The sequence below is a fragment of the Nilaparvata lugens genome, chromosome 3 (genome assembly GCF_014356525.2).
Source record: "Nilaparvata lugens isolate BPH chromosome 3, ASM1435652v1, whole genome shotgun sequence".
In the NCBI taxonomy this organism is placed as follows: Eukaryota; Metazoa; Arthropoda; class Insecta; order Hemiptera; family Delphacidae; genus Nilaparvata; species Nilaparvata lugens.
The window spans coordinates 13,491,723-13,511,353 of record NC_052506.1 but is presented as its reverse complement, the minus strand read 5'-3'; the positions used below and the strand labels follow the sequence as shown (position 1 = coordinate 13,511,353).

At 34.9% G+C, this 19,631-nt stretch overlaps 1 protein-coding gene across 1 annotated transcript in view; it reads right to left on the bottom strand.

Moving 5' to 3' along the window:
• Positions 1 to 438: 438 nt before the first annotated feature.
• The window catches only part of LOC111058898 (homeobox protein aristaless), a 177,673-nt gene continuing 158,480 nt past the window's right edge, over positions 439 to 19,631 (bottom strand). The window contains exon 4 of the mRNA XM_039425462.1: positions 439 to 951. Within this exon, the coding sequence (XP_039281396.1) occupies positions 439 to 951 (513 nt within the window). The remainder of the gene's footprint in view (positions 952 to 19,631) is intronic.

Below are 19,631 nucleotides of genomic sequence, written 5' to 3'. Positions count from 1 at the left end.
AAGTAGTGTATACTGCTTGCTTAATTGACTGCTGAATGTGTATGAATATACACATCTTTTACTTAATGAAATACTACTCTAAACATAAATTGATAAATAGTATTTCTGATCTCTCAGATATCTGATGAGTCTTTTGCATAAAAGATTTGACTTCTTTTGATCTAACTATTGTGTATATCACATGAACAAAAATTATTTTCCAACTACGAATTTATTGAAAATAGTATTGGAAAAATAAATATTAATGATAGATTTGAACGCTGATGTAGCTTTCAAAGTTGGGAGACGTACTTCAGCGTAATGTGAAGAGAGCTGAAATGAACTATAATTCTAGCTTGTAAAAGATAAAACTATAGTTATAGATCTCTTTTCTGTATAGTGCTACTTGTAATAAAAATAGAAGGAAAAGTAAAAATCTCAGTACCCTTTTTGAATTATTTAATCACAACATTTTTCGATCAAGAGCCGCAGTGCAGCTATGCTGGAGCTGCGTCGGTCGACCTCCTGCGGCGAGGGTGGGTCCGAGGGTGATGCAGGGGCGGGGGATGTCTCCTGGCTGCAGGGTGACGTCTCCTCGGCGGGGGGCGGCGCAGCTGGAGGACTCACAGCTGGCGGGAGGCGGGGCCTCTGGGCGGCTGATATGTTAGCTAGCAGACTCTGGAAGGAGGGCGACGGCGGAAAGGCGGACAGGTGGCCGAGCAGCGGAGGCGGCGGCCGCGGGAAGTGCGGGGGCGGACCGAGGAAGACCGGCCCCGGGGGCAGCGTCGGGTATCTGAATGCCGCCTCAAACGGCTTCCTCAGTCCGAAGCCGAGCTGCGTGAAGGGGTTGGGCAGAGAGGGTGCTATCGCCGAAGCTGCTCCACCCGAGCCCATGTAGGGGTTGTAGGGGTGCGCCTGTGGCCCCACTTTCTCCTGCTTCCTCCACTTGGCTCTCCTGTTCTGGAACCACACCTGCAACAACACGAAATTTCGATTAGAATATTGATCTGCGTTCTATGAAGTTGAGTAATTCACAATTTAATACAATTCATTCACAATATAATACAATTCATTCACAAGACCCAAATAACAAAAAGTTTGTTTCATGTTTTTACAAAAGCTTTTCTATCAATCTATCCAAATTTAAAATTGTTTGTTTTATTCTAATCTATATTCTCAGATTGTGATTTGGTGTAGAAAATTGAAATGGACATAGCCTATGTATAATATTTGAAACTAAATTAGGAAATTGAAGAAGTTTTTCTTTCCCGATCATTGTATTGTTTGTGCTAACCTGATAAATAAACAAATTGTATTCAGCATTTATGGTATTTCTAAATTTTGGTAGTTTCTTGAAAAACTTGAATTGTTGGTTATTATCATACACATTTCTTTTCATATTCAACTATCTCTTGGAAGGAGTGTGTTAATTTGTCAAAAGAGTTCTTTCAGAGGTACCACCCTACCATCAAGCCCGTGGATCCCCTAAATCTTAGAAAAAATCCAGCTTCTAATTCCCTCACTCTGTACAAGATTTGATTTTCAAACCTCGTTCCCCGCCAAGAATTTGAAGGAAGCAGTCCGTGTCCAAACCCCCTCTGTTATTTGAAGCCCCTTGTTATTCAAATCATTTATGTATCATGTAAACGTCTAACTTCCTAATCGTTCGTTGCTCGCAATGAACTCTTAACTCTTCAGTTGTGTACATTCATATCCTTAGAAACTCTATTTCAATCACAAAAAACATTGTCCTACCTGTGATACTACCAATGACTCACTAATAATTTTTGAGGTCGGAGATTACTAAATGGAATGAGGAAACAGTGATTGACGAATATTTTGAGATAATTCTTCTAATAAAGAATTTGAATTGATTTGAATCCATATTGGCTACAAAAAGATCATTATATTCAATGTTAGGACTGATGTAGAGACTGATTATGCAAAATGACTCAATTTGTCTGAGAGGCCGACAGATTGTGTTACAAGAGATTGCGTCATTATAATCTATTATTCAAGATTGTTAACAGATTTTGGAAGAAAGATTATCCGTGTTGTATTGGTTAGGTGGCACTCAAGGTGAAAAGTGATATTAAGAGCGAGTATATTATGTCGAAAAGGACCTACGTCAGTTGAAATTAAGAGATAATGGCCATGTTGAACTGAGTTTTTGTGTGTTAGAAAGCTACCAGCTAATAATCTGTTCTTATCAGATGAGATATCAGCAATTTGTGGCTCGGATAAGGTATCATCAGATTTAGAACATTCTTTTATTGAGTATAAACCTGTCGTGTTTTGTCCACAGGCGAATCCGGGTGTTGATAAAAACGCCTCTAACAACGTTTACATTTTTTCAGTGTTGCACATCCCGGGTCGGACTCAGGGAGGGAGAGAGAAACTACGGGAGAGGAAGAGTGGATGCGAGAAAGGTCGAGTAGAGAGAACACTAAAAAGCGATCAGAACAGGTAGATTTCGGCTGGAGAGGAGATCTGTTAAATATTCATGGACCAAGGCCAGAGCATCTATTATGCCCCCCTCTCGCAACATAGACTACAGATACGGCTCTTGTTTACATCTCACTTTTTAAGTGATCCAGCAAACTGGAAATGATGATACTACAAAGTGCGAAGTCTGGAGGATCTTCATTTCCAATCCTATCGATATCTTCTCGGATAATTCGATTTATATTATTACCCTTGATTTATTCTATGAAGAAATAATATATTCTGACTCAAGTGTAGCAAAGAATATGAATCTTGAATATTACTTAATATAGGATTGAGTTAAAATCTCAAGTCCTGAACCATGAAAGCTGATATTCTATTTTGAGGCTAGGTCATTCTTTCTCCTATGCAAAATTATGAATTATTTTCTACGTTCATAAAAGATCTCCGATTACTCAACACTCAATGCAATTTAGAAGCATTACTTTGACTATTTCCATTTTCGTCTTCGGGCTTTTATTATTCTTCAAAAATTATTATTATTCTTCAAAAAGTATTATTCTTTTATTATTCTCCATCTTTCAATCCATAGTCATACAAAGGATTGAAGTCATGTATTAAACCAAGTCAAAATAAGCAAGGAATCGTAAATTCACATAATAGTATTATCTAAATTCGACCAAACATTAAAATTCGTAGTACTGATTTGATAGGAAAATTTCTAGTTCAAGGGAAAAGGGTGTAATCTATACTATAATAGAGGAAAGAACTGGCTTATACGCGTACGGGATAGGATAATTATGTTTGACGCATCATCACGTCTGAACTGATTAACTGATTATACTGGACTGATTAACTTGAAATTTTGCTTATAGATTCTTAATTAACCGAAGATGGTTATAGACCTATTTTCAATTCTTCAAGATTTCATTACGTCAAGTTTTCAGTTTGTCAAGTTTTAAAATATAGACCCTTGCGGAGCACGGGTTTCCTGCTAGTTGGAATAAAGCATATATATATATATATTCAGTAGCCAAAAGATTAGGTCACAAGAAACTTAGTAGTATTGTAGAGAAAAGATAGCATGAGTTTTTAGATAGCTTATTTATGCTATGTTTTGACTTTGGTAGTAGTATAATCTGAATATTGCTACTGTATTACAACTTTGCACTACGGAAAACTGAGATTTGAATCCGTTGCCAATACTCGTATCCGGAGCGAATATTCAATTAGAGAAGGATAATGTACTTGGAATGTGTTGGTGCAATGTTGTGACGACTACAATAGTAATAATACAGGTCACGTGATTCAATTGGAAAGAAAATCAAGTTGTTCCCGGAATCTGTTGCATGTTGACATAAGGAAATCTGTTTTCTCCATAAGTAAACGGGAGTTCGCATGTTGTTGTGGTGCCTTCCCATTTGAGTGTTTGTTATACGGTGGCCCATAAAACCCAACAGCTGCACGCACATCTAATCGAATTTACTTCGACTGAGGAAATAAGATACTTCGCCCACCCAACAGCCAAACTCGATAAATGATTCCGCTCGGTTGCTACGTGCCATTTCCTTTCTGTTCGGAGAAGTCAAACTTCTTTGTCAACAACAGAGACCTATATCAGAGAAAAATGTTGAATGATTCATAAAAATATTATATTTGTATAGTGATCAAGACATTATCAAACAATAATAAACTTGATCGGAAAATAATTTGGAAAAGAGAATAAAGTGGGAGTAGTAGCATAGAGAAACAGCGTACCTTATGCTATTGTTTCTCTATGGTAGTAGTTAGTGTACACTGCATGTGGGATTCGACTGTACAATAAATTAAGCTAACATAAGAGAAAATACAGGACGTAAATTCAGAGTATTGATGAAGGAGCAGCTTTTGAGCATTTGTGCATACTCAATTGATGAGTTTGAAGCACATTACGAGATGAGTTAGGTTGCTCAGTATCATTATGTATGTATTTTTATGTAATTTTGCTATCTAAAATAATTGAAATAAGACTTGATTATATATTGTCGACATATCCAAATACCCCTTCCGTGGATGGTATATTGGACGAATAATAATAATAATAATATAATAATAATAATAATAATAATAATAATAATAATAATAATAATATAATAATAATAATAATAATAATAATAGTAATAATGATAATAATAATAATAATAATAATAATAATATTGATTTATTGCATACACTACATTCCACGAATAATCCAATGGGGGTGTAGAATTCTTCATATTTTGACTCCTATCATGATTATATTAGAGTTTTCCAAGACAGAACCCTAGTTGAAGACGGTTGAAGAACGGTTGTGAATATGTCAGAAATTCTCACACTACAATTTTCTAGTGTGATGATATTTTTTCTTATAGACTTTTAGTACAATGTATACGATATAATCTATAATCGATACAATGCGATAAAGAATGTCAATAATCATGGTGAAGGCACTAATTATGCAATTTGCAATACTCATTTTGTGAGTGATGCGTGATGCGTACCCTGCTCCTTCCATTGAATGGATTCCTACTATCTAGGAATTAATTGTTCGGTAGAGTTTTCTAACAGGAATATTTTTCATGTAAGATTCTCAATATAAATAGGAATACAAATCTCAGTACCCTTTTTGAATTATTATCACAACATGTTTCGGACATAAAATAAAAAACATGTTTTGTAATAAAATGATTCAAAAAGGGAACTGAGATTTGTATTTCTATTTATATTACAAGTAGCCCTACACAGAAAACATACAAGATTCTCAATGTTTCAGGTTCTGACTGATTCTCCAGAGAAAAGTCGAGTTCTTGGACTACTACTGAAACCCCCCCCCCTTCACCAAGAAAGGCATTTCAAATCAATTCTCGATGGTTCGGAACTCATCCTTAAATGTAAGACTAATGTGACACTAAATGTGTGACTAATTACTGTCACATCACTATCTCCCATAACATTTCCATCCAGTAGCCTGGATAGACTACATGTACAAAATGCTTTGCATTTTTATTCTAATTTATATTTTCAGAATGATGATTTGGTGTAGAAATTGAAATGGACACAACCTAATATAATATTTGGACAATTCGAAACTAAATTAGGAAATTGAAGAAGTTTTGAGCAATAGCCTGTTTTTTCTTTTCCGATCATTGTATTGTTTGTGCTCACCCAATGAATAAATAGATTAGTGGAATAACGAAAAAGTGTGTTCAGTGATCTGTAATATCATTTGTGTAACCGAATTCATTGTCAAACGGAAATGTTGTCATTGAATAAAACTTGATTTGATGTGATGAATTTGAGTAAGTCTTGTGAATGGAATACTGTAATTTTGTTATGATTCTATTATGGACAAGGAACGACGAGTGTTCATTCTACCTTCTTCATCTACAGCCTTTTACCAAAACATGAATCCGATTCACAAGCACAGAAAAAGAGTACACAAATAATCAGAAGCAACATTATTGTTGAATTGTGAAGTGGGAGCTGTCATGAATGGAACTGACGTATAATTGGTGTTCTAACAACGCAAGCTACCGATTGTAGAGATCTGTGTTCGTGTTCCAGTTGTCAAGCAGCGACGTTTTCGGGCATGAATGACACCTCGGTGAGATTGTTTCTCGGTAAGCTCATTTCCGTGGAAATACCCGGACGGTCGGCGGCGGCGAAGACTCGTTTTTCAGCAAGTACTTCCATCCCCACCATTCAGTTTCTTTTCCAATAGGTCCTTCACGGGTGGAGAGAGCAGAGACAACTGGCTCCTTCTAATGACACCGGCGGGACATTTCTCTTATTAAACCCAATTACAGTAAATGTGGGCTCGGAGACTGCGGGTGTTCCCGTCAAATTACTGACTTCCTGCCCTCCGTTGTCATTTACGCGGGGACTCGTTTGTTCAGTCGGCTAATTTGTTTGCTGGAAACGCGGCGACGGGCAGCCCCTAAAACAACACGGGCCGAGCCGGGCGTAGCATCTCACCGTCAGGTAGCTTACCCTCCCCCTCCCCTCCCCCACAAGTCACACCGGCGCTCGGTTCACAACTCTAGCTCTGTAATTTGACATCCGGCACCGCTGTCATTCACAACACGAATCTCCTTCTTTCCAATTTGTAACAAATCCAATATTAATACCTGATCAAACTTAACAACAGAGCGTTGCGGAAAAAATGGTAAACTGTCCCGGCAATAACACTAACTCCACTTCTTCCGCTCGTAACATCCGAACAAGCCGCCCGGTAATAACAAGCGAAACAATATTGCTTACAATGGGTTGGCGATTTACAACTATAAGTTGGCAGAAATTGCCCTTTTTATATTGGACATTATTTTTGTGAGTGCATGAAGTGATTTACAAGGTATGATAGGCATTTTCATTTTGATAATTTACTAAGGGCCATGTGCTAACACTACGTTCAACGCTAAACCACGTTTACTTATAGATATGGTTGCATTTAAGATGATGTGTTTCATACAGGGTTTAAACGAACAGCTGACATTTCTCCGTTTAAACCGAGTATCTGCATACGGACCTAGGCTAGCTACACACACATCGATTTTCGATCGTACGATATTTTGCCATCCTTATAAATCCTATTAGATTTAACGGATGATTATAAACAGATTATGTTTGTCAAGTTCCATTTAATTTGATGGAATTCATAACAACGGCAAAATATTGACGAACAAAAATCAATGTGTGTGTGTGTGTGTGTGTGTTGTGTGTGTGTGTGTGTGTGTGTGTGTGTGCAGGGCTTAAGACTAGATACATCAATCCCAAAAATCAAGTGATCAGTTATTTCACAGCTCATTCTCAGTATGATTTTAGTTCAATTCTTAGAATGAATCGTGGGTCAACTGGAAAACCATGTAGGGCGATACTTCGATGAGCAATATTTATTACTCCTCACCCTCAAAGGATCTCTGTGAGAGCAGAACATGATTAACTTACCCTAAGACTTTTGCAACACATTTTATCAATATTTAATAAATTAATAGTTTTTAAATTCAAAGTTTAACTTTCCATGTGATGTCATATTATATAAAAAATTATTTTCCTTCTAAATACCTCATTTCCAATGTAAAATATGTATAAAAAATTGGAAAGTATACAGGAAGTAAGGTTCCCATACTTCATGGCTTTATCCATAGCCTGTGATAACTGATGAACCCGTATCTTATTCAAATCATATCATGTATTAAACTCGAATGACGATCTATTTATGATTTTTTATTGAACACTTCTTCCGTAACTCACAACTACAAAGCCATAGTGCTAGTTCCAATGATTTCCTAAACATAATCATGATAGTGTGACATGATGACCTTGAGAATCTAATACCAATAAGCTAGTCTTTGAATATGAGCTGAGAAAAACCACTTGACTAAAAACCACATCCATCGTTTTATTCCCAAATGAAATACCTTGAGCACAGTAATTTTCCAGTTTGCTTATCAAATCCACTAAGGACCTTCACCAATAACAGCAATTTTCAAATGTTTCGATTCCACTTACTGGTAATATCATCATTATTGTCATCATGACTTAAAGAATCGTTCCGAAACAGCAATTACCGCAATCTTTTAAATTACAAATTGCGATGTAATGACAGCGCGTTAATCTTCATAATTTCATAAAGCTATTATGGAATCTAATTTGAAAACATTGTGACAAAATTTATCGCAATGCTTGTGATTCGTTTTGAGGATGACAAAATTTTGATAAGAGTTTTTGTTTCTTGTTGTACAGTGGTTCAATCTGATTTCTAAAGGTACTACTGAAACATCACTAATGTTTTAACTGTTTTCGGCAATGAATTTAAGCTGGGATTTCGTTTGTGCGTAAATGCCGTCGTCGACCACTTAGACCAGTTATAGAATAGACACGGCCCATTGTATATTCATACTGAAAGTCGATGAAGCCAACATCTACTGCCATATCACCATATCGTGACGTCAGCATCGGATAGAAAATTTCTGTAGAGTCTGTTTACATTGTTTTCTATTTCTATTTCAGTGAGAGTTCACCATTTTCATAAATAATAATTTACTCCCATCTGAAATAGACACAATCAGTTATGAAAAACAAACTCTGCAGAAAAGTTTTCTATCCGATGCTGATGTCACGATATGGGGATATAGTAGTAGATATTAGCTTCAGAGGCTAGACTTCCCAGCGTGTCTATTCTATAACTGGTCTAAGGTCGACCACTGCAGGGAGAGAATCTCAAATTGGGTAGATTCCAATTTGTCTACATAACCTGAAAGATTATGTTCAATTATGTTTTAATGGGGCAGGTTGAGCTTATACTTTTTATACTTTTAAATGGCAATATGTTGATATTATAAGGAATGTTTAATTCTTTAATAATAAAGACAAATAATGAGAAGTTATTTGATCAGCTGTTCCAGCATACTTGAAATTTGGACAATATGAATGTCAACAATGCTTGTCGTCGTCGACTGCGGAAATTTACGTACAGACGAAAATGCACCTTCACGTTCAACCATAGAGAAACAATAGCATAAGTAGATATCCCATGGTATAGGGTGTTTATGTCGCAACTTTTACTGTTATCTCAAGCCGATAGTCCACGTAGTTCTTTCCCATGAAGCTTTATGACGCTGGTAGTCTCTCATGTTGTGCCGTTCATACACTCTTACCCGGTAGAAACAGTAAAAATCGACAATAATCCACAGTAATCGGCTTGAGATAACAGTAAAAGTTGTGACATAAACGCCCTATACCATGGGATATCTACTTACGCTATTGTTTCTCTATGGTTCAACCGTCTTGATTTCTTGTATCATTTTTTGAATCCCGATTATTTTATATAAAGTATGAAAATCGTAAAATATTCAAACTATCAAATCTTTCTAGAATTATTATGATATTGTATAGAGGTGGAGGATGGTTGGATCCGGCATCTAGCCATGTAAGCTATGTCTGGCATTCATAGTCATATCCATGGTCAGCTACCTAATGACACGGACTTTATAAATTCGATTATCTCGTAACTAATTACGGCCGGTCGGCCAGAGCCGAGCCATGCACGAAACCAATTCCAACAAATGAAAGACAATTACCTTGCCGTAATTGAGCCCGTCCTCGGTTTGCTTAATTCAATTACATGACGTGTATAAATATGACCTCTGATGATAGTAGTCAGCTCTCACTGTTTTCGAGTTATCTTTCTCTTTCCCTCTCAACGGATCAAATGGATGGAGAACTTATAGAGAATCCAAAAGAGAGAGTGAGAAGAAGAATGCGTATAGAGAGCCAGTAGATGAGGAAAATGATATCCAACGGATTGTAATTTCCTATCGAGACTTCCTTAGAATTTCAAAACGAAAAAGTACAGGTGAATAAGAATTTAGGGTTGATTATAAACATCAAATTCCAAAAGAAGTCAATATTTTTTTTAAATTACCCGTATTCAAGAATTACTATGGAGGGGATGAAGGTATCCACATTTCTATGATATTTAATATGAATTAATATTGTTGCCCATCGTTGAATGATGTTCGTAATTATCATTTTTCCATCTTAATTTCATGGTGTATACAACTACAAAGCCATAGTGCTAGTTCCAATGATTTCCTAAACATAATCATGATAGTGTGACATGATGACCTTGAGAATCTAATACCAATAAGCTAGTCTTTGAATATGAGCTGAGAAAAACCACTTGACTAAAAACCACATCCATCGTTTTATTCCCAAATGAAATACCTTGAGCACAGTAATTTTCCAGTTTGCTTATCAAATCCACTAAGGACCTTCACCAATAACAGCAATTTTCAAATGTTTCGATTCCACTTACTGGTAATATCATCATTATTGTCATCATGACTTAAAGAATCGTTCCGAAACTGCAATTACTGCAATCTTTTAAATTACAAATTGCGATGTAATGACAGCGCGTTAATCTTCATAATTTCATAAAGCTATTATGGAATCTAATTTGAAAACATTGTGACAAAATTTATCGCAATGCTTGTGATTCGTTTTGAGGATGACAAAATTTTGATAAGAGTTTTTGTTTCTTGTTGTACAGTGGTTCAATCTGATTTCTAAAGGTACTACTGAAACATCACTAATGTTTTAACTGTTTTCGGCAATGAATTTAAGCTGGGATTTCGTTTGTGCGTAAATGCCGTCGTCGACCACTTAGACCAGTTATAGAATAGACACGGCCCATTGTATATTCATACTGAAAGTCGATGAAGCCAACATCTACTGCCATATCACCATATCGTGACGTCAGCATCGGATAGAAAATTTCTGTAGAGTCTGTTTACATTGTTTTCTATTTCTATTTCAGTGAGAGTTCACCATTTTCATAAATAATAATTTACTCCCATCTGAAATAGACACAATCAGTTATGAAAAACAAACTCTGCAGAAAAGTTTTCTATCCGATGCTGATGTCACGATATGGGGATATAGTAGTAGATATTAGCTTCAGAGGCTAGACTTCCCAGCGTGTCTATTCTATAACTGGTCTAAGGTCGACCACTGCAGGGAGAGAATCTCAAATTGGGTAGATTCCAATTTGTCTACATAACCTGAAAGATTATGTTCAATTATGTTTTAATGGGGCAGGTTGAGCTTATACTTTTTATACTTTTAAATGGCAATATGTTGATATTATAAGGAATGTTTAATTCTTTAATAATAAAGACAAATAATGAGAAGTTATTTGATCAGCTGTTCCAGCATACTTGAAATTTGGACAATATGAATGTCAACAATGCTTGTCGTCGTCGACTGCGGAAATTTACGTACAGACGAAAATGCACCTTCACGTTCAACCATAGAGAAACAATAGCATAAGTAGATATCCATGGTATAGGGTGTTTATGTCGCAACTTTTACTGTTATCTCAAGCCGATAGTCCACGTAGTTCTTTCCCATGAAGCTTTATGACGCTGGTAGTCTCTCATGTTGTGCCGTTCATACACTCTTACCGGTAGAAACAGTAAAAATCGACAATAATCCACAGTAATCGGCTTGAGATAACAGTAAAAGTTGTGACATAAACGCCCTATACCATGGGATATCTACTTACGCTATTGTTTCTCTATGGTTCAACCGTCTTGATTTCTTGTATCATTTTTTGAATCCCGATTATTTTATATAAAGTATGAAAATCGTAAAATATTCAAACTATCAAATCTTTCTAGAATTATTATGATATTGTATAGAGGTGGAGGATGGTTGGATCCGGCATCTAGCCATGTAAGCTATGTCTGGCATTCATAGTCATATCCATGGTCAGCTACCTAATGACACGGACTTTATAAATTCGATTATCTCGTAACTAATTACGGCCGGTCGGCCAGAGCCGAGCCATGCACGAAACCAATTCCAACAAATGAAAGACAATTACCTTGCCGTAATTGAGCCCGTCCTCGGTTTGCTTAATTCAATTACATGACGTGTATAAATATGACCTCTGATGATAGTAGTCAGCTCTCACTGTTTTCGAGTTATCTTTCTCTTTCCCTCTCAACGGATCAAATGGATGGAGAACTTATAGAGAATCCAAAAGAGAGAGTGAGAAGAAGAATGCGTATAGAGAGCCAGTAGATGAGGAAAATGATATCCAACGGATTGTAATTTCCTATCGAGACTTCCTTAGAATTTCAAAACGAAAAAGTACAGGTGAATAAGAATTTAGGGTTGATTATAAACATCAAATTCCAAAAGAAGTCAATATTTTTTTTAAATTACCCGTATTCAAGAATTACTATGGAGGGGATGAAGGTATCCACATTTCTATGATATTTAATATGAATTAATATTGTTGCCCATCGTTGAATGATGTTCGTAATTATCATTTTTCCATCTTAATTTCATGGTGTATATAGCTAAAAAGCCATATAATAGAGTCCTTTTCAAGTTAATATCGTAATGTGATGATATTATTCATACAATACTGTATTTTTTCATTAGGGCTACCATTGCATAGAAATAAAAATCCAAGAACACTTTTTTAAAATACTCACAACATGTGTCGTTTATGATGTCATCCATTATCAATATGCATTATAACTTGATAATGGCATCATAGCTGGAACATGTTTTAAATAAACAATTTAAAAAAAGGTACTTTGATTTTTATTTTTATTTATATCAATACTATATGAAACTCAAAAAAAAACTCATATTCGACGAAGAAATCAGTTCGAAGAGTTAATGATAATTTTCGTAAATTTCAAAAAACAATATATTGTAGTTGCTTGAATACTAATGTAGTAAACAGTAGATTTACGTAAGTGAACAATAGGTAGTAAAATTGAGTTTTCTCAAATCTTATTAGTCAATTATAAGAGAACAACATAAATTATCACACAATGAATCAAGAGAAAATAGATCTGGAAATTACCAATGAGCCAGAATGCTTCATGTAATGATTGTACCTGTTTGCTCGATGACACATCAATAGTACTAAACGTTTCGTCAGTATAGAGTCTGAGATTCAGAGATTGACTAATAAGTTGGAAACAGTACCGGCTCAGACAATGAAAATAGAAAAAGATTGTGGACAAAGATGGACAATGTGGTAGAAGAGTCAAGTAAGGAGAAGACGTAAGAGAGATGAATGAACAAAATAATATACTACAAAATTGTGGGTAATCTCTTATTCAGAATGCGCGTTCTTAGCATGCATCACTAGCATTCATTTCCATTACTCGATCCTCGATTCAATCTCACTTTGCCTTTACGGAATTAAATTGAAAATAATACTAGCATTGGGTGGAATGAGAGACTGGAATGAAACGATGCTAAAGAAGGTATAGCCCAAGAAGTCCTTAATTATATAGCGGAAATATACCTAAGGCTGTAAGTTGATTATATTTGTATAGTTCTATTACCAAAGTACCTCTTAACATGAAAGAATATACATGATATATTTGAATGTCTATTAGAAGTATTGTGTTTTGTGTTTTGTGATGACATTTTCGATGCATTGAGGTGAACAATAAGAATTAGTAAACTTCTCAAGATTTGCAACTTATCTGTATAGTTAGGATTATTTTTACAATACAGAGCCATTAATTTATCACGTTGAATGTAAATTTAAATATGAAATTCAAAGCTATTTACTATCATTTTCAAGTAGGGAATTTCATCATTTTCATTTCATCGAATACATTACAATATTATTCTCATTTGTCACTAAAGCCATTCTATATTATTCTCTTGATAATAACTCATTGACTCCTATTTGATTGACAAATTACCAAGGTCAAGAAACATATCATCAATATAATAGAAAGATACCATCTTATGATCAAAACATCCACTGACATCTTTGGTAATATAATACATTAGCTTTGTTGGTTGAACTTCTATCACTGTTCCTCCACTGATACAAAGCCTATAAATCATTCATATTTTTTTCTTTTTATACGATACATATTTATTTTTTATATAAATTACACTTTCTTATCTTGTTGTTGCTGTGCTGTCTAGTTTACGTCTTTTATCCTGCACAACTTCACTGTGAACATTTTTATACTTATATTTCAATTTTCAATAGGTATACTCTCATTCAACTGTATTTTCATTCTATTTTTTTATTCTTGTTATATTTTACTTTCTAGTTATTAAAGTTAATATATTTATTAATTAAGCTCACGAACGGACTCATGTCTTGTGAGCTTTACATTCTCTTGTACTTTGATTTTTTGTATTTATACATTGAACATTTTCATTATTTTTGTAATATTGTACAAGGAATGAATAAATTTGAATTTGAAAATATGAAATAATAATGAAAACACTAAGATGTTGTCAAAAATATCACTTAGTTATTGTAAATAACATAATAATGCTACGTCACCAATTTTGTCATCTTCATCTTCTTTTGACAACATTCCAGTGTTTTCATTATGGATAGATATGACATGTCACCAGAAACAGTATCTAAAATGGAATAATGTTCTGTTTTTTATGTAATTTGGTTGATGGTGAATTGAATACATTAGATTTGAAACTGAATTCAGTTGATACAAATAGACTGCGTCACATTATTTTGACCCTTAAATGATAGCAATCACACTGTTCAAAGTATAAAACTCAATAGAAAAATTAATAGGACAGGTGAAAAACAGCATGAGAAATTGTAAAGATCACTTATCCAGTTTTTAGTCTTTGTTTGAGCTGGCCTATTTGTGTTTATGATTGTAGGGTGCAACTCACACTCGCACACTCACACACAGATCGTCGTCGATAGACAGTAAGTCAGACCTTAGATGGAGTGAGCAGAGTAGAGCAGAGCATAGCTGTTAGTTGGATTTTATCACGCGATGGTGACCATACGTTCTTAATTGCCACCAGATTGAGCGAAAAAGATAACAGCTAAAGCAAGCAGTAGTCGAGAAGGGACAGCAGCACCAACAAAAACCATAATTATTATTATGATATTGTATCGTCTAATTAATATATCCATTTGGATGCACTGCAAGAGTCTTATGATCCATGATTATACGCTCTGTGGCAATAATTATCAACAGTTCTGCCTGTTTCGTACAATAAACAGTATACAAACCCACTGTCCAATATTTAACGACTCTCGATAAACGCGATTGAAATGGTGCTGTTCGTTTTTCAACGAAACAGCGTTTCTCAACTTTTACTACGGGTTATATTTTTGATTGGTGAAAATGAAAGCTTGAACTTCCTACGAGAGGTGTGGGAAGTTATTGGGCAGGCGATAAAAATCAACTTTTCACTTTTATCAACCAACTTTTATTATTCCCATAGTGTGTCATCCTTCATAAGCACTGTACAACGATAATTGATGTGTTTTATGTGGTAGTAAAGCTCTATTGCTGAGAAATAAATTTTCGGAGATCCATTCAATGGCCAACGTCTATGAAAATACTAGATGTATTCGAAAGGAGCTGAAATTCAAATTGTCTGTCATATCGTGTATCTCATAGCTTTTTTCGAAAGGAGCTAAAATTCTAATTGGCTGTCATATCGTGTGTATCATATCAAATCAAATCAAGTTTTATTGTTCACATCGGTACACACCAAATAAATATAGGCTACATTGAAAATAGCGAAATACAAAATCAAATATTGAGAGAATATACCGTCATGTATGATGAGAAATAATAATGCAAACAATTACTGCTCACAAAGTGCTTCATTAAGCCCTTGTCCGTGAACAGGAGTTGAGGTTTAATCGGGAAGCGATATAAGAGAAGAAAACACACACACACACACACACACACATACACACACACACACGCACACACACATTCGTCTTTGAAATACCCCTAGCAGATCTAAGAGAGCTTCAAGGTATGTGCCACGAATCAAAGTATGATACATTTGTCACAAGAATTCGTATCATCTGCATGAGAGAGAAGAGGATGAGAGAAGCTGTGCAATGGGACTGAAGAGGAAATTAGAGACGGCAAGTTAGTGGCGGCTAGTACTATTCATTTTGTCACTTCTCATCAGTCTTCATTCAAGAAACAACTTTTTTAATGGAAATGGAAAGTGGCGAAATAAAAAGCACTAACCACCAGTAATATTCCGATTATACTTTCCTCATGTATAACCCGCTCATGATAACTTCACTGCAAGAGGAGCAGAAATATTTTTCTATTCTCCAGCTGTCAATTTTCCATAGATTAGGTACTTATTTTGCCTCTTCACTCTTATCAGATTTGAAATCTAGATGGTTTTTCTTTGTCATAGGCATTTAGAAGTGAGAATGAGGAAGGCTACAAATTAACCATGTGGGCCCTAACATTCGAGGAGAACATTGGAGGAGAATATTTCTCCTCCAATCATTGTCGATAGTAAGAAAATGTTGTCAAAAATGTGTTATCATGAAACTGTTATTTCCGGTAATTTTTGAGACACGAAACCCACTGAACTGATTCTGACGAAGTAATTTCGAAGGTTGTCCTTGCGATAAAAATTGTCGCCACGGCACGAGTAAGTTGGCTCAAAGTTGTGCCTCCTGAAAGTTAGAAGACAAATTGTTGGGTTGGGCGTGCCGGTAACTCCTTCACCATTGTTAGAAGTGTTCTTCAGTAAACGAAGACGATTCTACTGTAGTTGAGCACAAATTATGGGGATAACTAGTGCGTACTGTCACGGAAAAACTTCAATTCATAACTTCAGTTACTTATCATTTAATAGCCGAGTTGAGTTTGTCATTGTTAATGCTGTTGGCCTGTGAGTGCGCGCATTAAATACGTAATGAAAGTGACATCTGTTCAGATTCCCGTGATCCCTGATTAATCATCAGCTAGTAGAGAATAAAATACTATTATCCTACAGAAAAGTTCCATAAAATCTACCAATTATGTCAATCCGTACTCTAATAGATGTAAAGCACATAAAACTGATTATAAATTGATTAATTCCCAAGATATATGATTTGATAGACGGGAATAATCCAGCATTATTAGCACTTTCAAGCTTAGTTTATTGAGTAGCCAGTAGCCTCACACGAAAAAGATAATGAATACCTACATTGAGAAAGCTTGAGACTTGGCTGAGAGGATGTTGATTGAAGAGGATGTATTAGAAAAAAAACTTTTTCTCTTTCTCGAGCTGTTATTTCTTGAGTTATATCACTCCATCAGATTTGAGTGTCACATTGTGTCCCACAAACAAACCTTCGAGTTCCAGAGAAGTCTCTTCTAAAATATCTTTCGTTGTTTCGAATCAGAAAATTTCCATGCCTGCTATTTTGTATCAATTCAAATAAACTAAGACATCGATAAGAAAACCAAAGAATCAATATCAGAAATTGAAGTTTTCTGAATTTATCTCACAACTGTTAACTGAATGCTAATATTATGATAATGTATCGATTCATATTCAACAAATGAGGAAAAATATAAAATACAAATACAAACGTATTTAAATAATGTAGCATCATGTGATATGAGTATATATAAAGCTCTTAGATGAATTTCCACGTATACTACAATACGTATAAGGAGTTGGTGGCACTCCTATTACCAAGGATGAAAGTAGGTAACAGTAGGCTCAAAGCAATTACAGACTGGCGAGGTGGAAATCGATTAAGCTCGAGTTATTCATTCATATTGAATTCAAGCTCAATTGGAAGGCCTATTATGAACCGCAATTAGAAAGTGGGCATTCAATTTGAAATTTAAGTTCTATTTCCGAATGGGAATTTGCATCCAGTTGTGACGTTGAAAAGTTGGTAATAGGCTGTCATATGAATTTTTCAAACCTCAACTCCTGTTCATTAGAATCAAGTAGTGCAAAACTATGAGGTCACTTACAACCCCAACTTTACAACTAGGGAGAGTTTAATCACATTTTGATTGCTCCTCCATTGTAGCCTCTGGGAAGGCTCATTAGTATCAACTAGCTAATTATTCAACTATTCACTGCAAACAGTTTTGCAGAAAAAGCAACTAACCATGAATTCTAGTTAACTGGCTGTTCTTGTTCATTTTGTCACACCCATCTAACCAAACGTAGGACAGCTCTGAGTAAGAGAAAACTTCATAATACTCATATCTTATCCCTATCTTCTATACGTAGCCTACTCACAGAATGAGTTGAATTCAATTAATTATTATTTGGGCACATTTTTTGAGAATTTAGGAGAATCAGAGTAGGAAGTTTAGCTAAATAGACTGACCATGTACTGATGAGCCAATTATTCTTTATTCATTTATACAATAAGTACATTATCGAAATGATAGGGAGATGGAAAATAAGGTTAATAATAACCTTGTGCTATTCCTCTCCTAAATTTAGATTACTCAACACATAGTCCGAAATAAGTTAAGTCTTGTAGTTCTTCAATTTACAATTAGATATAAGCAGATGTGTTGTGTTCTTATGGAAATGAAATATTAACAGCTGTGCTTTCAGTGAATTAGTTTGTGTTTTATTTCTGGTTCAAAATTTTCCTTAATAACTCAATATCTTCAAGTTCTGAGAGTTTATTGAATGTAATTATTCTATTATATTCGTCTTTTAATCAAATCAAATTCAAAATTTTCATTTTATTTATTTCTGGAATGAAAAGTGGACTCAAATCAACTCAAGTGGATAGCATAACCTATAATTTTTTTTAATTCATAACTCTACCTTCATTGTATTATCATTCATTACAATTATCATCATCACCTAGGCTTAAAATACTTCTAGAAAGTCGCCTTTGTAAAATAATAAATAAAAATAAATAAATAAATAAATGTTTTTAATTGATCGAATTTGATGTGATTTGACCGATCTCTCTTTTTGTCTGCAATAACTCTCAGAATGAAATTGAGTTATTTATGAAGATTGTGATCTACTAACTACAAAAAATTGAATTTTCTAAATTGAAATCCCCTATACAATGGAATTTTTCATGATGAAACTCATATTACATTATAACCAACGAATATACAGAGTGTTTATGAGTTCCCTACCAATACTCTAGGACATTGTTCCTGGGTAAAAACATATCTATATAAAATCATATTTAAATTGTCCGGAAGTCTTCAGTTACTCACACAGCGGCCATTTTGCTTTTTTCACTTATTATTTTTTTTTCCAGATAATGATTGAACATACAAAATTGAAACTTTGCAAAATCATTTATAACAACCAGACAAAGCAGCAAAACAATTATGATAATTTTTCAAATATATAAAACAAAAAGGCGTCCATTTAAAATTTTGTTTCTTGAATAACTCAGAAACCGTTTATATAGAATTCCAGTGCTCAATTTTTTTTCTCTCATCCTAATTCTCATCCTGATTTGTATAAATAACGGAGATAACAAATTTCTAATAACAAATAATGCAGATATTACTGAGTTATATCTTCACGTTGAACTTTGGACTATATACGGCTAGGTGGAACTACCCTTGGGTCTCCCCACCATTGAAAGCCATTCGCTAATAATAATAATCTTCACGTATTCTGTTTCTGTATTTGCCATGTTTATACTGTTGTATTTCTTCTAAATAATAAATTCTGAGAGACAAAGAATAACCAGAAGTAGAAACTATCGCTTTCCCAGTGCGCTCAGAGCGTAGAAATATCATTCGAAAAAGTTTGGAATTGTAGGAAAGCAGAAAACAATTATGTGTTCAGTCCTGTAACTACTCATCAAAAACGCGTTAGAGCCCGATAAAACAGAGATAAAAACGAGCGTCCTAATGCGTTGTTCACCTCGCATT